Source organism: Tupaia chinensis, unplaced genomic scaffold (genome assembly GCF_000334495.1).
Source record: "Tupaia chinensis unplaced genomic scaffold, TupChi_1.0 Scaffold000316_1, whole genome shotgun sequence".
Classification (NCBI taxonomy): domain Eukaryota; kingdom Metazoa; phylum Chordata; class Mammalia; order Scandentia; family Tupaiidae; genus Tupaia; species Tupaia belangeri.
Genome location: NW_006159809.1, coordinates 7,247,584 through 7,271,965, shown reverse-complemented (window position 1 = coordinate 7,271,965; position 24,382 = coordinate 7,247,584). Strand labels below are relative to the sequence as shown.

Here is a 24,382-nt window from a genome sequence, read left to right as displayed (position 1 = left end):
CTTTCCCTCTCAGCCAAAGTCCTGGAATGACTTGTGCACCTCGTCCATTCACACTCAACTGACATGGCCTGGCCTCCATGCCACGTGCAGCTGTCCACTAACACTTCATTCCAGGGACTTACTGATTGCCCAGTGTCAGTGGATGCTCACAGGTTCTTAGTCTACTTGACCTCTCTTTGGCATTTGCCAGAACTAACCACCCCCTTCTTGAAATTCTCTCCTCCCTTGGCTTCCCCCATGGTACCTCCCTTTGTCTCCTCCTTCTTCAAGGAAATTCCTCCAGTTACCTCCAAAAACACCTCTTTTTCCCTTCTCTTCACCCAGAAGTTGCCTTCCCGTTTCTGCCTTCTACCCTCTTGTCATGGTGCGGTCTTACTCACACAGACCCCCTCACTCTCATTGGCACAACTAGAACCAGCATCGCCAGGGCCCCGAGCTAGGTCTACAGTCAGACCTAGATCTCGTAGATCTCACTGAACTCTAGGGAGTTCCAGCCTGCTGAAGATGGCCTTGAATATCCCCAGGGCACCACCGATTTAGCAAGTCCAAATGTCTGCTTCTTCCTCTTTTGTTCCCTGTCTCAGTGAGAGACCATCTAGTCAGCCTCCCCTCTAAGCCTTCCAGTAGTTCCTCATCTCCTGTAGGATGAAACCCAAGCTCAGAGGCTAGCACGTCTACCCTAGCTCTCCAGGCCTGCCTGCATTTTTAGTGCAGTGTATTTGCACTGCTTTCACCATCCCTTAGTGGGTCGTGACAAACATTTTTTAAAGAGTAGACTACAAAATATCAGAGGTCATTTTGCAGTTAAAGTTTTGCTTTTTGAAGAGTGTGTGTGTGTGATCAGTCACTGACAGTGTAAAATGAACTTCGTGCTATGATTACATTCAAAACAGTGTGGAAACTTCTGCTCTGGCTCTAGCCTGTAGGCCTTCTGGGGTAGGCAGGTAGCTAGTAATGAGGGGGCAGCCCTAAGAGAATAGCAGAAGGACACATGTCACATCAATCACAATTTATCAGGAGTTACAACCAGACCCTCCATAAGATGCCTTCTTCCCATCTAGCTCCTGGAGCCAGGAAGGCGAGGCAAATACCATTTTCCTTCCTTGGTACCTGAGGTAGACACACATGGATGATTGTAAATTTCTCTCTTATCATCCCTCGTGAATACAAAAAGACCCAACCAAGCATTTTGGTCAACATCCTGATTCCCACTGGGGCGATAAACTAATTGGGCAGCCTATCCTAGTTAAACATCCTGGCTCACACTGGGCATGCTCAGTTAGGTAATTAAATTCCTCAAATTCTTCACCTGTGAGAGAGATGAGTAAGCGCGGGAGAAAACACAGAATTCAGACAAAGGACATAGATAGTGTGACAGACCTCCCACCATTAAATATTCATGATCACCTCTGATAATAAAAGTAACACCTAAACCAGTTCCAAACACAGCAGTTGCTACCTAGCAACCTGCCCGCCCAAAAGCCTTTTGAGTGTACTTCTTTTCTAAAATCTTTCTTTCCTATTAAATTCTCTTTCCTACCTACTTTTATTGTGCACCTAGGGGCAGGTCTCTAATTTTAGTGATCTGGACCCAAAGAACCAAGGACTTCACAACATAGCTCAACACTCTCCCATCCTATGACACTTCCAGCCTGAGTTTCATAGAGTTATCTTCTAGTCCAGTCAAACAATACTGCCAGAAGTTTCCAGAACCTCAGTCTCATGTCTCCATGCTTGTGAACCTATTACTTGGTGAACACCTGTTAGTCTTTCAGGACTCAATTCAATGGCTGTCTTCTCCCAGGACGTGAACCCAGGCCCCTTCCCGAGTGGGTTCCGTGGTGTCACCTAGGTACCACCTCCTAAGCCTTAGCACTGCTTTAGTAGAGACCACTGGGGGTCTACACTGAAATCATCCCAGGAGCCTTAAAAAACCAATGCCTTGGACCTACCTCCTGAGCTTCACTTAATCCTTTCCCCTTCCCCCTCAAAAGATCACCCCTGCAGCAACCGCCTTCAGAAAATCCTTTCTCTGGTACCAGCAGTTAGCGTAATGGCTATGTCGCTGGACTCCCACGTGGTCGACCGCGGTTCAAGTCCCGGACCCAGGGGCTTGAACTCACGCTGGGCATGTGTGCGTGCGTGCCCAAGATGCCGAGAGGAGAATGGAGGAGAAGGGATTGCAGCGTGGCCATTCTCCCTGGGGGGTGATTTCTCACTTTCTCTCTGTCTCTCTCTGTCTGTCTGGCAAGCACACGCGCCCTATAGCAAAAACCTCTCCAAAAAAAGAAAAAGAAAATCCTTTCTCCTATTTACTCCTCCCCTCCCCTGGTTTCCAGTACCTGCTTCTAACTTATCACCTCCAGTGCCTCCTATGCCTATGCAAATCTGCCCTCCTAACCTGTAGGATTCTCAAGGTAAATATCACATATTCACCTTTACACCCTGGCACATGAGAGAGCCTTGATAAAGTGTCAGATGAGGGTCCCGATGCTGGGTACTTTGTAAAATGCTTTATGTGTATTAACTTAGTTTATCTTCACTGTGATGCAAATAGTATGTTCTCCACTCTGCAGATAAGAAAAGCGAGGCTCAGAGGTGAGCAACATGCTCAAGACTGCTCGAATTATGACCGTAACAAACCAGAAATTGAGCTGCCTGGCTGCACTAGCTCACGCTGTCCTTGCTAACACCTTCATCATATAGAGTTGGTTTCCCAAGTGCTCATCTGGCCGCTCTGGCCAGATGGGAGCAATCTGAGCAGGGACTGCTTTCTGCCATCCCCGTCACTGCCCATCTTCCTCCAGCCCATTTCACTGGATGTGGTCCTCTCTCCAGCAGCCACGCTCGTGCCCAGGGAGATGCACTTTGAGGTGTGCAGGGAGGCTGAAGGGACGGAGATTCTGCCCTCCCAAGAAACTGTCCCCTTCCCGGCAGGACCCCTCCCTCGCGCTTACTTTGGGTCCTTTGCTGCTGCTCTTGTGCAGTCACAGTTGCTTGGAGGCCCTCCAGGTGACTCAGCTCCTCCTGGATTTTCGCAGTTAGAGTCTTGGTGTTCTCTAAATCCTCTTTTAGCCTCTGGATCTCAGCATCGGCCTTCTGCAGACTGCTCTCTAACATCCGCGTTTGGGAATTTAAGGCGGCAGCATCCGTCATTCCTTGTTTTAGGGTCTGTATCTCTTTGCTAGCATTTTTAAAATAATCATCTAACACCTGAACCTGGGAATGTAAGGTTTTGGCATTTTCCAGCTCTGTTTTTAGTACTTGGATCTGAGCATCTGTCTGGTCCAGACGGTTGTTTGCTGTTTGGGTCTGGGTGGTGACGGTTTCCAAACCCCTTTTTAGTAAGTGAGTCTCATTCCCAGCCCTTTCCAAGTGACTTCTCAATAACCGAATCTCAGCACTGGTGTTTTCTAAACTGCTGTTTAGAAAGGCCTGCGTCTGGGAGTTTAAAGCATTTGCCGTCTGCACACTTCCCTCTAGCCTCTGCACTGCCTCGTTGGCTCCTTCCAAACCACTTCTTAAAACCTGGTTCTGGGTTTTCAGATCACTGATACTATCCAGATGGGCCCTCAAAATGCTGATCTCGGCATTAGCATTCTTTAAACTACTATTTGCCAACCCAGCCTGGGCATTGGCCAGTTCCAAGCCTTCCTTCAAAATCTGAATTTCAGTGTTGGCGCTTTCTAAGCCTCTGCTTAACATGTGGAGCTCAATGCTGGTGTTTTCTGAACTAGCTATTAAGAGACTCTGGGTCTGGGAGGTTAAAGCCTTTGCCTTTTCCAGACTTCCTTTCAGCCTCTGGATCTCAGTGTTGGCCCCCTCCAGGGAACCCCTTAACATCTGGGTCTGCAAACTCGAGTTCTTGGTATTTTGTAACGCGCCTTTTACTGACTGGATATCAACACTGGTGTTTCCCAGATGGTCGCTGAGCATCTGGATCTGAGAGCTGACATTGTCCACTCTGCATTTCAACATCTGGATTTCCACATGCCAGGAGCTGGAATTCTCCACGTGGTCTTTAAACATCCGGATAGCCTCTCGCACCTCTGCCACCTTGCCCAAGTGGTGGTGATCTGGAGGGAGAGAGTGGAGAAGGCAGCCAGAGAGGCCTGTTACATAGGGAAGCACGGCATAGGCCAACCAGGTTGTTCTGGAAAGTTCCAAGGGACATACTGCTGCCCAACCCTGAGTGTTCCTCAGGCAGCCTGCTGTTCACTGCAGCCACCAGCCCCCAGAGGTGGACCACCTGAGACTGTGAACCAAAACAGCAATGTAAATAAGGACCCGCTCTGCTATCACACATGAACGAGGGGGCTGGGGTGGCTGAAATACTTGCCTCCTGTAAACCAGCTGCCATCAAGTCATGCTGGCCAGGCTGGGACTTTCAACGTGCAAATGATGATGACATCATTTAGAGTGGTGGAAGTGTAATTCCCACTAAAACTTCCCCTTCCATAGGTGATGGTGAAAAAGAAAATGCATATGAACAAAGTTTAGTCCTATCGTGTATTTGTACACCAAGCAAAAACCTTGATGCATCGTTATTTCCTAAAAACTGTGTAGACAGTAAACACAAATTTTCTGATCACAAATTTCATAGGGAGAAAAAAGAGGTACCCCAGAAGGAAGCAACTTGTTCAATCCACAGGACTGGGGTAGGGATGCCCTGCCCTCCAGGTGACACTGGACGTCAGCAGCAATGGCCTTTTAAAGGGCTGGCACCCCCAGTGTTACACAGGACAAGGGTCCCTACAGAACAGTGGGAGGATAGGGGTGACCTGAGGGAAAGGTCTTGGTCACTAGGTCCATCCAAGGAAACTGCAGCCCCTTTCATCTGCATCTGCTTCAGGTCCTGCTAGTACCCTTTGCTCCGTCATCACAGGGACTTTATCTCAGATATTCACAGTTGCCTCCTGATTCCAGCTCCTCTCAGGACCAGGGAGATGAACCCAGGTAGACAGGGACCCTTCTGGAGCATGCACACAAGACTCCTCACACTCACTGGGAAGAAGTGGGGACCACTGTGCTGCAGAAAGGCTGGGAGGCCTGCGGAGGTCTGCGAAGTTCAGTCAAAGTTTCTGCCTCATAAAGCTAAACAATAGACTTGCGCAATGGAATGAAGAATCCAGAATTAGACCCACACTTTTGTGGACAGATGGTCTCTTCAACAAAGGTGCAAAGGCAATTCATGGAGAAAGGCTCATTTTCTCAACAGTGCTGGAATAATTGAACACCCAAGCACACAAAAAAGAATATGAATGTATTCCTTTAGCTAACCTTATAGCACCACGCTTAGGCATTGCTCATTGGGAGGCAGATCCCAATGCTTTCAATTCTGACCCTGGTGCCTTGAGAAACATGTTGGGCATCTGCGCATGCATGCCCACAATCCTGGCAGGAAGGAGAAATGGAGAAGAAGAGATTATGGCCTGACCATGTCACATGAGGAGGTGTTTTCTCTTTCTCTCTCTCATAAGCACATGTACCCCTTGGCGATAAAAAAATTGTCCCTCACACTATTATATAAAATTGACTCAAAATGAATAGGCCTAAAAATAAAACAAACAAAAAAACCTATAACATTTCCAGAAGACAAGTTGGGAGAACATCTTTGTGGCCTTGCTAGAGATCTCTCAGATACAAAAGCATAATCCATCGAAACAAAACAAAACAAAAAGAATTGGATAAATCAGACCTTATCAACAGTAAAATCTTGCTAAGAGAATGAAAAGACAAGTCACAGACTGAGAAAATATCTGTAAATCACATGACTGGTAAAGAACAAAAATGAGCACATACGATGTGATCTCATCTATATAAAACTCTAGAAAGAGGCCAACAGGTGATATGGTGGTCTGTACCAGGGACTCCCACATGGCATACCACAGTTCGAATCCCGGACCTGGCAGCTTGAAAATCATGAAGGGTGCATGGGCACGTGTGCCCAAAATCCCACGAGAAGACTGGAGGAGAAGGGACTGGGGCATGGCCATCCTCCCTGGTGGGGAGTTCTCACTTTCCCTCTCATCGACTCTCTCCAAGCTAGTGTGTGTACCCTACGGCAAAAACCTAAAAAAATAAATAAATAAATAAAAATTAAAGAAAAGAAGTAAACCAATCTGTCGTCATGGCAAGTAGATCCGTGGTTCACTGAGGAGGGAGGAGGGGAAGGAAGGGATTATAAAGAACCAGAGGTAAACTTCGTGGGAGGACAATGACTATTTCACTGTCTCGATTGTGATGACATTTTCTTGCCTGGTGAGGGCAAGAGCACCTGCTGTACTTATCACACAGGGGCTGAGGGAGGAGGAAAACGAAGCGCTTCGAACTGTCCACCTGAGCTCCTCAGGGCTCCGGTAGCAATACAGAAGGGTCTCAGCATCTTGAGGGAGACTGGGTGGCGTGCAGGGCACAGATGCCAGCACAGAGGGGTGGGCAACACTAGCATGGTATGAACGAAAGAAAAACAGAAGAGGGGGCAGCCAGTGGAGTGGCGGTCAAGGCCATATACATATGTCAAAGCTTAGATGATATGCTTTCAATATGTGTGATAGTGTGTGTTTATAGACCCTGGTTGAAGCTGGATCTTTAAAATGATGATCTCTTGGGGCCAGCAGGTGGCATGGTGGTTAAAGTGCTATACATCCCACATGGCTGACCATGGTTCGAGTCCCAGACCTGGTGGCTTGCTTTCTCACTTTCCCTCTCTCTCTCTTTCTCTCTGTCTCTCTCTCTGGTCAAATTAAAATAAATGAATGAATAAATAAAATTTAATAAATAATTTTTTATAAAGAGGATCTCTTTCTATAAGGAGGGTGGAACTCATTCAGAGCCTGGGGCTGTTGAAGGAGAAGCTCGTTGCAGGGTCTGGGCACCTGAGTGCCCATGCCCGAGCTCCCTCCCACTTCCCACCCACTGTGGCTACTCACAGTTGGGTTCCACGGGTAGCTGTCTAGTACTGTTGTCCCCCAGAACCACGTCTCGAAACTCCTGGAAGGAAGGATCTGCCTCCAGCACAGGTCCTGGGGACTGTAGAACTGAGACACCCCATTCCCAGTCAGCACATTCTTAGGCCTAGCCTGGGACAATAGGCTGTCCTACCCAGTTAGGCTTCCAGAAGCAAGGAGATGGCACCAAGGACTCTCTCAGAGTTTCCTTCACGAGCCTCAGTGCTTGGGAGGCTCCTGGACAGTGGCTTCTGTCTAGTCCCAGGAAAGCTGTGGTCTGAGCCTGGGGATAGAGGCGGAATGACCCTCTGGGATCAGAGGCACCCCGAAAGTGTATATCTGAGTCTCTTGGGGTCTTTGCACAGGGAGAAGCAGAGAGCATGGGGACGGAGGGTTCAGGTCAGCTGGGAACTTACCCACAATAAAGAGAGCCACAAGACAGGAGACCACACTCATGGCCGCAAGTGCCAGGGCAGCCTTAATAAGCCTGTGCTTCCTGGGGGCTGCAGGAGCCACTGCGGTGGAGCCCATCCCTGCAGGGGAGAAGCCAGGTCAGGATGAGAGGCTGCGGTGCAGGAGGGCACTCTGGCTGTCTCCTGGTTTGACCCGTGAGGACAAGAGCACCTGCTGTACTTATCACACAGGGGCTGAGGGAGGAGGAAAACGAAGCGCTTCAAACTGTCCACCTGAGCTCATCGGGGCTCAGGTAGCAATACAGAAGGGAGGACTCTCAGCATCTGAGGGAGCCTGGGTGGCGTGCAGGGCACAGACGCCAGCACAGAGGGGTGGGCAACACTAGCATGGTATGAACGAAAGAAAAACAGAAGAGGGGGCAGCCAGTGGTGTGGCGGTCAAAGCAACTGGATTTCACACGGCCAGCAGAGTGGTTTGAGTCCCTGACTCAGCAACTTGGAAAACACACCAGGCACATGTACGTGCATGCCCAAAATCCTGAGAGGAGAATGGAGGAGAAGGGATTACAGCCTGGCCAAACCCCCTGGGGGTGCTTTCTCACTTTCCCTCTCCTTATCTCTCTCTCTGTCTCTCTCCAGCAAGTGCATGAGCAAATTAAAAATAAATAAATAGCTAAATATACAAAGGAGGGAGGGAGGAAGGGACAAGAAAAAGGACAGGCAGGAACACTGACCTGAGTCCCAGGGCCAGTCTTGCTGACAAATCCTGACCACAGCAAGAGCCCAGACCCTCCGGGGCAGCGCTGCTGTTTTGCCCACAGCTAACATGGGCCAGCTGTGGAGCCTTCCTCTGCTGGGGCCACGATGACCCTCATGGGGGTCCTGGGAAGGGCTTCCCTGAACATTCCAGGGCTGTGGTTAGGGCAAAAGGGTGTGTAGGGTTTTTTTACCCAAGGTGACAGAAACCAGCCTGGAACTGCAGAGGCCCAGTGTGCAGAGCTAGGATTCAAAACCCAGGTCCTCCCATAGGTCCATGGGGCCAGCAGGTAGTATGATGGATAAGGTGCTGGACTCACACATGGCCAAAGGCAGTTCAAGTCCTGGACCTAGTAGCTTGCTTTCTCACTTTCTCTCCCTCTCTCTCTCTCTCTCTTTCTCTCTCTTCCTCTTTCTCTTTCCTCTTGCATGTGCCCTAAAGCAAATTAAGAAATGATAATAAAATTAAATAAATAATTTTTTAAATGGTCCATTAAAATTCCAAGTTCAACCCCTCATGGTCCCAGGTTGTCAACCCCAAGGGGAAGGTTCTGTGGAAGAGTAGAGACATGGAGGTGATCCCAGCATCCCTGTCCTCTTCCTGACCCACCTATGCCCTTGCCTGCTTGTTCTGGAGGCCAAGACACTGACGTGCCAAGCTCCAGCCTGCCAGTGAGGGGCTTGGAGACATGGCAGAGGGCTGGGGGACAAGCAGGCCGGTCCTGATCAGGGATGGGCTGGGGCCATTTTCTCACCTTGAGGGTGCAGGGACACACGCTGGCTATCAGAGCAGAAGTGGACTGTGTCACCGTCCGTCTCAGAGTCCCTCATCCTCCAGTGCTGATCCCAGTCACCAGCTCAGGAAGGTGGACCTGTGGGCCAGCGGCCGTTGGGCAAAGCTGAGACGCTCCAGACCAGCAGGCTCCTGACTGGCTCCCAATGCCCTCGTGGCTCTGTCTCCCTCTTCTAATGACTGGGCAGAAACCCGCCCCAGAGTGGCCCCTCCCCTCCGGGCTCTGGCTTCCATCTGTCCAGGGCCCTGTCTTCTTCTTCCTCTTCCCATACACACCTCCTCTCTCAGTCCTGTCATTTCAGATTCTGCCACATCCAGTGTAACCCCAAACACTCGTACCCCAAAGTCACCATCTTCTCTCTTCTCTGAGACTGAAACTGGCCCCTAGGAGAGGGAGTCTCAGTTTGCAGACCCCAGTCCCAGCCCCAGACCCTCTTAAGTCAAAGGAGGCCAGTCAAAGTGAGGGTAGCTGGCTGGGTCAGGGTCACAGGGTATGGCAGTTCACTCTCTGCCTGCTCAGACACCCCTGATTGGATGACAGGAAGGGGCCTTGGGGAGTGAGTACAAACCAATATCCATGGCCTTTGTCCTGGCTCCTCAGGCCTGGTGTTTCCTGAGTGACAGCACTCGTTCGCTACTCGTAATGCGTCCTTTTGACTCTACCTGAGTTTTCCAGTGAGGTGATGGCCTGGGCCCTATGTAGTTTCAGGATGGGGCTATTTCACAGAAAGACCCAACATGTGATTAGAGCACAGGATCCTTGAGTCACCACTCCCAGACCTCCAGGGAGGAGAGAGGGTTATAAAAACTCCTGAACAAGGGCCAGCAGGTAGCATGGTGGTCAAGGCGCTGGACCACATGTCTGACCACGGTTTGAATCCCAGACCTGGTGGCTTGCTTTCTCACTTTTCCCCTCTCTCTCATCAAATTTTAAAATAATAAAAATAAATAAAATAAATAGTTAAAAAAAATAACTCCTGAACAAGTTCAAGGGACTTCCGGATTGATGTCTCATCCTCCATAGAGACACAAACTCCTGCACTCAGGAGCCTTCTGGATTTTGCCCTGCACACCTCTTCATCTGGCTGTTTGCAACCTCCATAGAACATTCTACCAGTAAGTGTCATGTTTCCTGAGTTCTGTGAGTTGTTCTGAATTTCAGAACCCAAGAACCCCTAAATTTGCAGACAGTCAGTCAGACAAAAGTGGGGGTGACCTGAGGACCTCACTTTGAGCTGGCATCTGAAGCAGGAGCAGTCTGGTAGGACGGAGCCCTCACCCTGCAGAATCTGTGCTGGCACCCAGAGTCAGCGTCAGGATGGAATCGGTGTGTAGGAAGCCCAGCTGTGGGAAGGTTGAACGGTGGCGGGAAGAACCACATGGCTAGTGTGAGAAAGTACCAAGCAGGGCCCAACCTAACGCAAGAACTGACCTTCAGCTGACGGGTTCATGGTCCCTGAACTGACCAGGTTCTCAGGCCACGTCGAAGAAACTGCTGGGTGAGACTGGGGATAAAGCACCACATTTCAGGGCTATCTGTACTTCCAGGAGGAACGAATACTGCTTCAGGGGACGTCTGCTGCTTGGCAGGTCAGAGCTAGAAAGGGGAAGTGAGGCTTCCCAGCAGCAGTGCCATGCAGCTGTGCAGGCCTGGCATCCCTGTGTCCACAGAGCAGTATTGCCATTGGCTGCCGGGGCACCCCTCTCAAAGGCAGTTATGGGGGGGATTCCAGCAGATCTCATCCCTTGGTTCCTCTTTCTCCTGCAACTTCTGATGGCTACCAGCTATGGAAATGGGTCGCATTTTCTCTATCTGATGAGAGTCTAATGTGATGTTAGGCCCCACCGCAGCGGCCCATACAAGCCGCCACTTACCACCCTGAGGTGTGCTGTGCGGCCTTCCAAACGTCCTGCTCCCTCAGTTCCTATGTCCTGCTTCTAAGTCAGTTTCACACGTCCCAGGGTCAGTTTTCCCTACGTCTCTGGGTACCAAGTAAAAAGACGGCAGACCAAGTCCACTGTGGAGAAGCCATCCAGACAGTCCCTGCTCCTGAACCGGGGCCAGGGCAGTGGCTCCTTCTGGAAGGGGCCTGTGTAGGGGGGTGACTGCTGTCAGCTCAGTAAGCAACAAGCCCCAGTTCACGATGCTGTGAGCGTGAGTGAGAGTGTGAGTGTGTAGAGTAGGGGAGGAGCATGTCTGTAGAGTCTAAAGCCATGCTCCCCGTTATTCCTCCTGTCTGTTGAAAGCTGGCCTGGGAGGAATTAAGGGTGTAGCAGGAATTGGAAGGGCCCCATAGGAATGGGAAGGGCTCCATTTCTGGGCCGGTCAAGAGCTCTGCACAGAGCCCCAGATGTGTCTGCCATGGCACTACTCCTCCACGTGCGAGGGGGCTGCTGGAGGGTCCTCCTCACAGGCTCACCAGGAGACCAGGGTGTTGGTAGAAAAGAGAGGGCAGGAACCAGCAGATGGGGTAGTGTTTATGTCACTGGACTCCCACATAGTCAACCACGGTTCTAGTCCTGGATCCGGAGGCTTAAAACTCATGCTAGGCACATGTGTATGCATGCCCAAAATCCTGAGAGAATGGAGGAGAAGGGATTGTAGAGTGGCCATCCCTCTTGGGGGGTGATTTATCACTTTCTGTCTCCCTGGCAAGCACATGCACCCTATAGCAAAAATCTCTTTAAAAATAATAATAATAACAGAAAGAGAGAGGGCTGGTCTCAGTTTCTATTTCCCCCCATACCAGAAGGTCCCAGGTTAGGCTCACTTGAGAGCTGTTTCCCCTTTGGGCCAGAGGGGCTGAGAGGGCCTCAGAAGCAGAACTTTAGGGATCGCTGCCCAGCTGGATTGGGGTCAGCAGGGGGCACAGTCCTCTTCCTCCTCTTACCCTGCCTTCCCTGTCCCCATTCTCAGCTGACTGCTATTCTTCCCACCCCCAGAGTCCAAGCTCTTGTATTTCCAACCAAAACTCTCATGCCAGTAGTGAAGAAACACCAGGAGATTGCTGTCTCCTTGCTGAGAGGTTGTTTCCCCTGTTCTCTGGCCAGAGAAAAACAGATGGGCATATGATACGTCGATACCAGAACCACTCTGCAGCTGGGATCACTCAGACAGTTAGCTTTTTCTACCTCACGGAGGGGTACAGGGCCATGCTCTTGAGATCTGCAGTTTACCTACTACAAGGAATGAGTGTTGTTCAAAAAGGAATGTTCCACAAATGTTACCATGGCAAAACTGGAAGAGCCTACAGTTGGTGCTATTGTGAACAAACAAGTTAAGGGCAAGACTCTTGCCAAGAGAATTAATGTGCATATTGAGCATATTAAGCACTCTAAGAGCAGAGATAGCTTCCTAAAACGTGTGAAGGAAAATGACCAGAAAAAGAAGGAAGCCAAAGAGAAAGGGACCTGAGTTCAACTGAAGCACCAGCCTGCTCCACCCAGAGACGCACTCTGTGAGAACCAATGGGAAGGAGCCTGAGCTACTGGAACCTATTCCCTATGAGTTCATGGCATGATGAGTGATAAAAATAAACTAAACTATGATATATAAAAATGTTTTTCTTAATTGAGTAGAATTGTGTTCCCTCCCCAAAGCTAATTTTAATTGGACTCTAATTTATTTTGTAATATCTTTATTGAAATTTAGTATTTTTTTAGCTGAAATATGTTAGGTGGTTTATTATGCAACAAATAAAACTCAGTTGTTTACAAAAAGGAAAAGATAAGATAAATATCTGCATCCACATTGATATAATGGATATTTGAATAAATAGGTAACATCTCCTGTGCAGAAAAGTTCCAAATGACTTAGGTAGATATTCAACTCTCAAGAAGGGGAGAGGTAACCCCCCTGCTCCTGAAGTGTGGGCTGTCTGTGGTGACTTCCTTCCAAAGAGTACAGTATGGAAAGGAGGAAAAGAGTAACTTCACAGTGAATAAACCTGACAGTCCCCACTATGATGCAGAGGTCAAGGTCGACACCAACAGTAACGAATACCCAAATAGTGTGTACCCTCGAGATGATGGGATAGGAATGACACTTCATCTCGTGGTCTTCCTCCCAAAACACATCATCCCAGTGAATTCATGGGAGAAAAAAAAAGTCAAATTCCAATTAAGGGACATTATACAAAATACCCAACCAGTGTTCTTCAAAGATGTCAAAGTAATGAAAAACAAGGGAAGTCTGAAAAACTCGCAGACAAAAGGAATCGAAGGAGACATGGTGACTAGATGCAGTGTGGACCCTGATGGGATCCTAGAACAGAAAAACTAATATCCTGAATAAAGTATGGACTTCAGATTATAATAGTGTGTCCATACTGGTTCGTCAGTTGTGACAAATGTGCCTTATTAAGATAAGATGTTAATAACTGGTGAAGTGGAAGGGGATATGTAGCAACTGTCTGTATTATCCTCACAATTTTTTTGTAAAGCAAAAGCTACCATAGAATTAAAAGTTATTTAAGGAAAAATATATTAAACAGCTTATGGAATGTCAGAAGACCAGAGGGTCAAGCTTTGGAGTCTATGTTGTCAGGGAGAGTGTTTCAACAACACTGAGAGGCTGTGAGGAATGAGGACACCAAATCTGGGCTGAGCCCTGAACCAACCTCAGGACAAACCAAAGGTGTCTCATAGATGAATCTTATTGGTGGAGCCTGAGTCACATGCTTGTACCTTTCTGCAAGGAAAGTTGCAAATGCTAATTCTGCTTCTAACTTAGCATGTCAAAACTCAAAATATAGGAAATTACTTAAAACAAGAGTCTACTCAATTGGGTGGAAGGACCACAAAAGCATGCCGAATGTTTTTCTCAGTGACAGTTCTATTGCATGTCTGTGGATCTTGTTATTGCTAGAAGTGTTTATGCTCTTACGTGTAGCAAATCACTTGTCATGCTTCTTAAAAAAAAAAAAACAGGCCAGCAGGCGGCATGGTGATTAGGATGGGGGACTACCACACTGCCAACTACAAGTCAATTCCCAGACCTGGCAGCTTGTTTTCTCACTTTCTCCCTTTCTGTTTCTCTCTTGCGAGCTCACATGCTCTCTAGCAAATTTAAAAATAATAACTAACTAAATAAAATTAAATAAATAGTTATTTTTAAAAAGGAGAAAGCAAACAACCAATTAAGATTGTGTCACTTACGTGCTTGAAACACTTCTGTGGCTTCCCCCTTGTCCTTCAAATGAAATCCCAAATCCTTCACGTGGGTCCGAAGACTCCCCATGAACTGCCCTGCTCCCTGCTCCATCACACACCCGACTCCAGTACACTGGGCTGCCCTCGGTGCCTAACAGGAGATACTCCATGTCTGCATTTTGTTTCCTCTGTCTCTCTTTGTGTCCCCACCGTGCTCGCCGCCTAAATCCTGCTCATCTTGCAAGACTCAGCTTATGAATCACTGCCTGAGGAAGCTTACTAAGTTATTTTGCTTTGTGTTCCCATGGAAAAATAAAATTCCTTTTTAAAAAATTTTATTTATTTATTTATTGTCATTATTTTTCAATTTGACCAGAGAGAGACATAGAGAGAGAGAGGGAAAATGAGAAAGTAAGCCACCAAGTCTGGGACTTGAACTGTGGTTGGCCATGTGGGAGTCCAGCTTCTTCAACCACCATGCTACCTGCAGCCCCAATAAAATTCCTTTTTAAAAAAAACATTTTTGGGATCAGCAGTTAGTGTAATGGCTATGTCACTGAACTCCCATGTAGTCGACCACGGTTCTAGTCCCTGACCCAGTGGCTTAAACTCGCGCCGGGTGTGTGTTCGTGCATGCCCAAGATCACGAGGAGAATGGAGGAGAAGGGATTGCGGCGTGATCATCCCCTCTGGGGGGTGATTTCTCGCTTTCTGTCTCTATGTCTCTCTCTGTCTTTCTGGCAAGTGCACGCACCCTATAGCGAAAACCTCTCCAGAAAAAAGAAAGAAAGCTATCTCTTTCTGTCTTTCTGGGAGCGCACATGCCCTGCAGCAAACACCTGTCAAAAATATTTTTGTTGTTGTTCTAGGTTTTTGTCATAGGGCACATGTGTTCGACAGAGAGAGACAGAGAGAGGAAAAGTGAGAAATCAATCCCAGAGGGGATGGCCATACTGCAATTCCTTCTCCTCCATTCTCCTCTCGGGATTCTGGGTACTAATGCAAGCACGCCTAGTGTGATTTTCAAGCCACTGGATCTCAGACTTGAACTGCTCTTAGCCATGTGAAAATACAGCACCTTACCTACCATGTTCCCTGCTAGCCCCTAAAATTCCTTCTTTTTTACTAATTGGGTAACCCTGGGTGCTTTCCAAAAAAAAATAAAAAATAAATAATAGATAATGTGTTCTGTAATAACAACAAAACAGAGGGAAAAATCTGGAAGTCGCTTTGGGAACCGAGAAGGACCAGAAAGACTAGGAGGATTTCAGGTAGCTCCAAAACCTCAGCAGCCTTGGGCCTGCCCTAGAGTGCCCTCAGCATCCTAGCTACCCTCTTCTCGACACCATTCTCTGTTCTCTGTCAGATATGGTTCCAGCAGGTACCCCACGAGGCTCCCTCCAGCCCCTGGTCAGGTGAGATGTTCAAGAAAGCCAATGGCAGCCCCTGAGCCCAGAGCTGAGCCCCAACCAGGGTGGCAATTTAGGAATAATACCAACAATCCCAGGAGCCAGGGCACTTTGTAAAGAAAAAAGTGACTGATAGACACCTCCACCTGCAAAATATAACAGTTGATCTTCCAAAGCACCAGAAAAATAAAACCAAAGAAAACATTATCTACACAACATGAAAAGAATAAGAAAGGGAGGGAGGGAGATTAAATAAATAAAAGAGAGAGAAAAGTAGCAGAAAATAGAAAATAGAATAGTGCACATTCAGATCAGTCAGCCAGCAGAACAAAGGCAATTTTTTTTCTCCTCTCTTTTTATATTCAAATGCAAAAGTATAGATATTTATAGAATATTTTATTGCAACACTGAAAGAGAACATGTGAACCATGGTTAGCCTGCTGAATCAGAAAGAAAGAAATGAATACAATAAATACCCATGGTGAATGAAATGAAGTTCTCATTTGTCCCTCGCTCTTTTCTTTTCATTTTATTTTATTTATTTGATCTTATTTATTATTATTATTTAAGTTTTGCCATTGGGTACAAGCGCTCACCAGAAAGGGGATGAGGGGAGCAATGAGGAAACAAGCCACCAGGTCCGGGATTTAAACCATGGTCAGCCATGTGGGAGTCCAACACCTTAATTGCCACACCACCTGCTGGCCCCACCTGTCCCTGGCTCTTAACTCTCCATGTGACCATGAAAAATTTCCCAGAATTACTTGGGAAATAGTTTGGGGTCCATGACTTGAGGAACCGCCTCAGTACTGATAATGCTCCAATGACCTCCTTGCTCACCCCCTCTTCTGAGACAGGACTAAACCACTAATTTTTAAACATTTTTATTTATTTATTTAAGATTTTTGCCACAGGGTATGTGTACTCACTGGAGAGAGAGAGAGAGCGTGCGGGAATGCGAGAAATCACTTCTCCAAGGGATGGCCACGCCACAATCCCTTCTCCTCCATTTTCCTCTCAGGATTTTGAGCACACGTGCACACACACCCAGCATGTTTTTCTTTCTTTCTTTCTTTCTTTTTTTTTTGAAGAGGTTTTTGCTATAGGGCGCGTGTGCTCGCCAGACAGACAGAGACAGACAGAAAGCGAAAAATCCCCCCCCAGGGGGCATGGCCACACCATAATCCCCTCTCCTCCATTCTCCTCTCAGGATCTTAGGCACACATGCACATGCACCCGGCATGAGTTTTAAGCCACCAGGTCCGGGACGCAAACCGCGATCAACTACATGGGAGTCCAGCGACATAGCCATTATGCTAACTGCTGGTCCCCAGCATGTTTTTCAAGCTGCCAGGTGTGGGACTCGAATCGTAATTGGCCATGCAGGATCCAACACCCTAAACATCACGCCATCTGCTGGCCCAGAACTAAAGCAGTATTGATGGTGGGATTCGGAGGGCGAGCCCTCCCTGCCAGTAGAAGTGCAGGTGCCCGCGTGGAGAAGCGAGCTCTGCATATGGGGGCAGTGAGCCAAGGTCACAAGACAAGGCAAGGCAAAGCTGTCTCAGCTTAGTAAAGGGAAGAAGGCATGCAGCTGTGCTTGCTGGTTACAGGAGGGACACAGGCCCCAGATAAGACACATCCTTGCTGACTCAGGGTCTTCATTTTCGAGAAAGAGCAATAGCTGGGGTCAGGAGAACTCTTGTCCTAGGATCTATATGTTCAGGAGCCCATGAGGACCAGAAAGACCGAGGATCTCAGGCAGTCGGAGACCTTGAGCCTGGCCTCTGCATCTTAGCTCCTCTCGTGCGTGCACCATTCCCTGTTCTCTGCCAAATGTGGTTCCTGCAGCTGTCCCACAATGGCCCCTCCAGCCTGACCGAGGCCGGGCCGCTGGACTTCCCTCTGTTAACTGCCTCACCCCAGTTCCTGGTTCAGATGCTTTTCCAGAGAAAGACTCCACTTGTCCCAGCCCAGAGGGTCGGTCATTTCATACCAGGGCCACTCAGAGATCCCTAACCAGCTTTGTTTGATCTGCTCCTGGTTACCCAACTGGTGAGGGTGAGATCCCTCAGCCTAGGTGGACTGAGATGCCCAAACACGTGACATCCAACACTGGACAGATGGGACTGAGGGCAGTGTATTTGTCACATACACTCATAGTCCAGGCGAGGAGGACGCCACCTGCCACGCAGGCCCACACGGGGTTACCCTCAGGATCAGAGTGAACCAGCTCAGGCTGTAGGAGGCAGGTGTGGTAGTAACAAGAGGGCGAGGTGCTCTGGTTCCTGCAGAAGGATGTGATTGGTTGTTTGAACAGTTTCCCAGGCTGGCAAGGAAGTGAAACCTGTTCTGTTGAAAACCAAGTGGAGCGCAGCTGGAGCAGCCAATAGGGAACTAGCCAGGTGAGGACCCTTTTCTGGAAGTGGGGCACGTCCAGTGAGAGCAGGGAAGTTCCTTGTTGGGTCTATAGAGCTCTGTGAGGCTCAAAGATGTCCTGGCAGCTCGTATTTTGAGACTTAGCATACAGTAGGCCTGTGTCCCTAGCTCTGACCCCTCTGCACCAGAACAGCACGCTACTGGTCACATTTAGGGACAGCGTCCTTTCCCTAGTACCCTAATGAGGACCCTAGCAAGGACCAGAGAGCTCACAGGTGTTCTTCCTGTTTCCTGTCCTGTCTGGGTGGTCCCCATGGTGGCCGCTGGACTTGGAATTTGGACCTGATGCCTTTGATGGGGCCTCTGTGAAGAATGGGAAATTGGCGAGCCTCCTTCTTGGGAATAAAGCTAGGGCCCTGAGAACATCTGAGAAGGAAGATCGCTTTGAAGGTCATGACCTTGCACACCTTGCTGATCTGGTTTCAGTAAGAACTAGAGATAAGTGGTGCTCATGGTTTGTGGCCTTTCTAGGTCTAGAACCTTCCTATTCCTGTTTATTTTTAACCCCTTGTTTCCAGAGGATACCCCACAACTTAGCATCCACCAAAGCAGAGTGCCTTCCCCCACGCTCACCTGCACAACCAGGAGTGGAAAGAAGCACAGAGAGTGAGACCTGGGCCAGGGCAGCAGTTTATTCTAAAGAAGCTTTGAAGTGAATCCTTTAAGATATTGACAGCCCCTTCCATGCACAAGGCATAGAAGAGGGGAAATGCAGAAGAAAGAGGAGGTGCAGGGAGGTGGAGAGAAAAGCTGCACAGTCCGCAGGGAAGCTGAGGTGGCCTCCATGGCCTGAGTGAGGGAGTGAGGAGGGAGGTGCTAGACCAGCTTCAACAGGACGCATGGCCAGGGGCACGGACAAGAAGAGCAATGGGAGCATGCCACCTGCCGGCCACCAGCACTCCTAAGCAGGCAAACGGGAATCCAGAGGGACTGACCAGGAAAGCCCTGGGTAACAGTATCAGGAGAATTGTCGGTTTGGTCTGAAGCAACTTACACAGAATAAAACTGAGACTTCTCTGAAGGAAGCAGAGAGCCCAGGGTATTGCCCAGATCTGCCTTCCAGCTGTGTGAACTTCCAAAGCTCTCCACCCTCCAGTCCCAGGTTAACCCAAGTTCTCCATTCCATTCCAGCTGCCTTTATGGGGGCAAAGAATTCCCAGCTGAGGCAGACGGGCTCCAGGGTGCCTTTGGGACCATTTTGAAACAAGAAAAATTTAGAAATCAAGGTGCAAAGTTATCTTGTAGTTGGGGGAAAGAGAAGCATTTTTTTCAAGTTCAACAAGCATTGGAATTCAAAGGACAAGCTTAGGGATCAGCTCTGTCATGGTTCTGCTGAGATGTAAGGTCGCTTACAGATGAAAAGGAACTGATTGTCACAGGGGGCGTCATTCCAGGACCGAAGAGAGGACACCCTTATGTTGGCACAGTGTTCATTGTTTCCGTTATTGTTGGGCTCACCTGGAATCCAGAACCTACCAAGTGAAGAAAGAAAGAAAGATCCATTTACAAAGTTGGAAAACAAATAACTTACCTCCCATAAAGAGATTAGTTACTCTTATTTATTTTGCTAGGGGGCACCAGAGAGAGACAGAGAGGGAGAAAGCACCCACATAGGGCATAGTCACAATGCAGTCCCTTCTCTCCATCTCTTCCTCCTTTTGGAATTCTGGGCATGCATACACATGTGCCTGGCATTTCTCAAGCCACTGGATCTGGGACTTGAACTGTACAGTAAGCCATGTGGGATCCAGCTGTCTTAACCACCAGGCCACAGGGCCAGCCCGAAATCAGTTATTTCAACCCCATCATTGGTCCTAGGTGTTAGCCTGGCATGGTTTTGCACCCAAGCCTGAAAGGAAGGGGACTGATGACACCTTAACCTCTAAGTCTCTGATCACTCCCCAAGTTAGGACCAAACCAGCTAACCCCTCTGAAGACCCTACGCAAACCTACACTGCAAAGCCTAGATTTCAGACAGAATCCCTGCCCAGACTAGGTGGGGCCCTTGCTGCCAAGCCCCAGAGGGCATGGAGGGCCACACATTGGTCCCAGCTCCCATGGCCAGTTAGTACCCCAAGTGAGCTAGAGTTGAGTCCTAATGTTCTTGCCACCCCAGGACAGGTGCTCATGGAGAGATATCAGCCCTGCTTCAGGCACCGGCCCTAGAATGGAAAGTTGGGCTTAGAGGGGTCTAGAGACTTACCTCTTGCTTTGGACCTTATCGAATGGTGTGTCGTCCACCCAGGTCCAGTCTCCCTCAGTCCCTGCCTTGGTCAGGCCAATCCAGTGGACAAGTCCACCTGCTGTCTTATACAGAAATTCCTGCAGGGAAGATGAAGTGAGCAGAGAAACAGCCTTGACTTGAGTCTGAGCATTTTGGTAACATCCCTGGACCCACAGACACCCGGCAGTGACCTCTCCCATGCCTCTTCATGCCCTAGTCCGTCTTCCCAATTCTGATTTGTCTTTGTCTTGCAACTCACAAACCAGGCCTCAGGCCTCTCTGTCCTTTAGGAAGCAGGTGCTGGAACCGAGACGCAGCTAGACTCCTGAGCAGGAAGGCCCAGAGAATGGCCCAGGTGATAACAACGGAAGTTAGTGAGTACCTAGCCTGTAGGAGATGCCATGCTAAGCCCTCCATATGCTTTCACTCCTCTGTTCTCCAAGGCAGGTACTGTCGTCACACACACACACACACACACACACACACACACACGGCTGCTGAGGCCTAGTGAAGGTAAGTATTCTACCCAGGATTTGAGGACTAGTTAGGTGACAGTTGAGGCCTCTAATTCCACAGTCCAGTCCATGCTCTTACCTCCTCTGCCATCCCACCTGCCTGATGAAGGGGGCCTGTTCAATATTCTGCCTCATTAGGCGGGAGACATCTTGGATGATAGGCTGTCATTTATGCTGTTCACAAATATCTCCATTTTCTGGGCATGTGGAAAGATTATACCTCATTGCCCTCTTTTGATTTATTTATTTGTTTGTTTTAAAGTTTTGCTGGAGGGTGCGTGCACTCACCAGAGACAGAGAGAGAGAGACGGAATGTGAGAAAGCATCTCCGAGAGGGGATGGCCACACCACAAACCCTTCTCCTTCGTTCTCTCAGGATTTGAGGCATGCGTGCACACACGCCCAGCATATTTTTCAAGTCACCGGGTCCAGGACTCAAACCACACAGTCAGCCAAGCCACCTTAACCTCTACATCATTTCCTGGTCCCTCACTACCCTTTTGAAAGCCAAGAGTAGGGTTTTTTTTTTTTTTTTTTTTCCCCACAACAAAATGAGCAGAAGGGGTGTGTGTTATTTCCAGGCAGGAACTTTAAGAGCCATCCCACGAGCTGCCTTGTTCTCGTTCCCTGCCTCAGCAATGGTGGAAACGTTAGGACGACGTCTTCTCTGGTTACAGTCCCTAAGCAACCACAATGAATGGAACTCACCTGCTGGCCCTGGCTGGACATGTCGTATGAGCAAGCAATAGCCCTTTATTGTTAGGTTACAGGCATTTGGGGGGTTTTGTGACCACAGAATGACCTCGCACACCCTCCCAGACAGCTCTCTCACCCCCTTCACAGCGCCCCTAGGAACGGCACGCACCTGCTCACCCTCTGAGGTCACTGAGGTCAGGTGTGCACCCCTGGACAGACAGAACTGCTGAGCACTGTACCACGTCTTTACTATGCGAGAAAAGTAATAGAAGTTTCCCTGGAAGTACCTCCATCCTTGGGAAACCATCTGCAGAATGTCATCTGGAGGAAGAGGGTGAAAGGAATGAAGGAACAGGGTAAAATGAACTGCACGCTGGTGTTCCTGTGTCTTCGGGGTACTGGCTACGTGGAATCCAGGGATAGCAAGGGACAGGACTGGGCCACTCTGGGATCTCTGGGGACACTTTCTCAGATCCTCAAAGTCTGACTGAGACAGACATGGCCTCTGGGATTAGAGAGGAGAGTTAGAGAAGAGAGAATGAGAGATGGGCCACAAATCTTTCCCACACAGGAAATGCAATTCTCCATTGGCCGTGGCCATTGGCTGAGCCCAGGGCTCTAGACAAGGAACTTAATGGGAAATGGGTGAGTTTGGGCCACTCCCTCATGCTTTCGCATTCTGCACCCCCGGGGCAGGGTCTCAAGGCAGACACTGGTCTCCTCTCTCCTAGCAGCCCCAAGTCCTCCCCAACCCCAGGGCTAAGCCCTCTCCTTAACTTTGTAGCCTAGATCCCTGCCCTCTCCCCTCCCTTTCTCTCCTCTCTCACCAGCCCAAAGTCCTCCTGTCTGAGACAGGCAAGGTCGTGTGGCCACTGGTCAACTTGCAATGCCATTTTCTGAGTCACTTACCTTGCTGTCTGAGCAACTTGTTGATATTCTCCAAACTGCTCTGGAGCCCCCGGACCTTTGTGTTTAACACACTGGCTTTATCCAAATCTTTTTTTAGCCCTGGGATTTGGGCATTTAAATGATTAACATCCTCCCAATTTTCTGTCAAGATCTGAATATGTGCGTTGGCATTCTCCACACTGGTTTTCAGCATCAGGATCTGAGTGTGCACCAGATCCAGGCTGGCATTCACCCTCTGGACCTGCACGCCAGCTGCCTCCACGCCGCCGCTGTTCTTCTTAACTTCAGGTCCTAGGGCACTGACATTGTCCACACGCTCCTTCAGCAACTGAGCGCTGGACTTTATGTCTGATATCGTGCCCATAAACCAGGGGTCTGGATTTGAGAAAGTGAAGAGGTCAGCTGTGGGGCTCCCCAGGAGCAGGACTGGGGGGTGTAGTCAAGGTGATAGAAGAAAGGGAGGGGAAGAGACAGGACCACGCTCCCAAAGAACCGAAACAGTCCTCAGACTGCCACCCACTTTCCACACAGCCATTAATGAACAACAAGGGTACAATGGGCACGACGTGCGCCAGGACTCTGGTGGATACAGATAACACTAACACAGAGAGACCGTGGGCCAGCAGGCTGCATGGTAGTTAAGGCGCTGGACTCTCAAATGGCTGACTACAGTTCAAGTCCCATTCCTGGTGGCCTGCTTTCTCACTTTCCCTCTCTCTCTCTCTCTGGTGAGCACATGTGCCAGCAAACTTAGAGCAAAAACTTAAAGATAATGGCAATAATAATAATAATAAGCAATAATAAGATTATGTAAATAAATAATTTAAATAATAATTTTAAAAGATCACAAGACCTCACAAGCAAGCAGAAGCAGGAATTAGAACCCAGTCCGGAATTTCCTTTGTGTATTCAGTGCACATTTGGTAGAAGGAAATCCTCAGTCACCCTTTGTCTCTCTCCCTAGGGTTACTTGACTGCAAGCCCTCTCCTTTCAGAGATCTCTGCGTGGCTCTCTGCTTGAGCAGCACCACCCCTCCCCTGTCTGTCCACAGGCACCTCCATGGCCATGGGATGGGCCAGCCATGCAGACTTCTACCCTGAATGGGCTTCTCCAGAGAACACAGAAAGGGAGCTGGTGAGATCACGTCTCCCCTTCCCTGTCCTACCCGTCTCACACTTGTCCATGTCACAGACTTGGCCACCTTATAAGGGACCAAAAATAGACCAAGAAGGCTCAAAGGAAAATCCCAGGGGAAGGCAGTGTTGAAGACCAGGGGCCTGGTGGGGGCAGGAGCGGGCCATGCTCAGGGCTACGAGTCTGAGACCAGCTACGCCGAGGTCAGGAAGGGAGAAGACAGACATTTCCTCACTCTGCTTTCTGGAAACCTAGCAGGAGGGAGAAGGCGCTGCCAGCAGCTGAGTCGTGGAACTTGGCAGACCCGGAGAGGAAGGAAGGTTAGCCACGCACACAGACTCAGGGAGGGAGGCTGCCCTGGACGTGCTCTTCACGGGGACAGAACAGAGAGAGCGTGAGGGGTCCTGGTAAGGGGACTGGATCATGGAGGTGGTGGCTCCTTGGCCAGTTTCTCCATCTGGCATCAGGGCTGAGGGCACCCTTGGGATGCAGTCTCTCGGGGATCAGAAACATCGCACTCCCTCTCAAGGGCTCTCCACAGGACTCCGAATCTGAGGGCCACAGAGCTGGGGGGAGGGGATGAAATGACACCCGATAAAGAACTAGGTGACTGTTTCCTGAGGACAAAAAAAGAATATCCTTGGGCGTGAGCGTGACGCACCAATCCTAAACTGGAAAATCTCCCGGAGTCTGCGAAGGAGAACAGCAGCTCATCTTACTGGCACGGGGCACTCTTCCCGCTCGAGGACAGGGAAAGGCCATGGGCGGGAGACACCCCACAGAGCAAGAAAGCGACCTGGATCTCGAAGGAGAAGACACCATGCAGAAGGACCAGGCCTGGCGAGGAGCCTGAGGACTTACAGAGAGTGGCCTGCAGCAAGATGGAGGCGGCCAGCGCCAGCACCAGGCAGATTATCGCCGTGCGGACCGTGAGGCACCTCCTCGGGACCAGAGCCGGAGCCGGCTTGGAAGGAGGCTCTGTGGAAGAAAAA

General features: G+C 49.3%; 2 protein-coding genes across 2 annotated transcripts in view; both read right to left on the bottom strand.

The window, feature by feature from the left end:
* CLEC4F (C-type lectin domain family 4 member F) overlaps positions 1-9,036 on the bottom strand; it is a 16,664-nt gene extending 7,628 nt beyond the window's left edge. Inside the window, exons 1-4 of the mRNA XM_006151316.3 lie at positions 8,875-9,036; positions 7,367-7,483; positions 6,933-7,040; positions 2,958-4,076 (exon numbers count right to left, since the gene is read on the bottom strand). Of these exons, the coding sequence (XP_006151378.1) occupies positions 2,958-4,076; positions 6,933-7,040; positions 7,367-7,483; positions 8,875-8,950 (1,420 nt within the window). The 5' untranslated portion in view covers positions 8,951-9,036. The remainder of the gene's footprint in view (positions 1-2,957; positions 4,077-6,932; positions 7,041-7,366; positions 7,484-8,874) is intronic.
* Positions 9,037-18,621: 9,585 nt separating this feature from the next.
* CD207 (CD207 molecule) overlaps positions 18,622-24,382 on the bottom strand; it is a 7,278-nt gene continuing 1,517 nt past the window's right edge. Inside the window, exons 2-6 of the mRNA XM_006151315.1 lie at positions 24,252-24,368; positions 22,256-22,630; positions 21,516-21,667; positions 20,115-20,233; positions 18,622-19,383 (exon numbers count right to left, since the gene is read on the bottom strand). Coding sequence (XP_006151377.1) covers positions 19,233-19,383; positions 20,115-20,233; positions 21,516-21,667; positions 22,256-22,630; positions 24,252-24,368 — 914 coding nt within the window. The 3' untranslated portion in view covers positions 18,622-19,232. The remainder of the gene's footprint in view (positions 19,384-20,114; positions 20,234-21,515; positions 21,668-22,255; positions 22,631-24,251; positions 24,369-24,382) is intronic.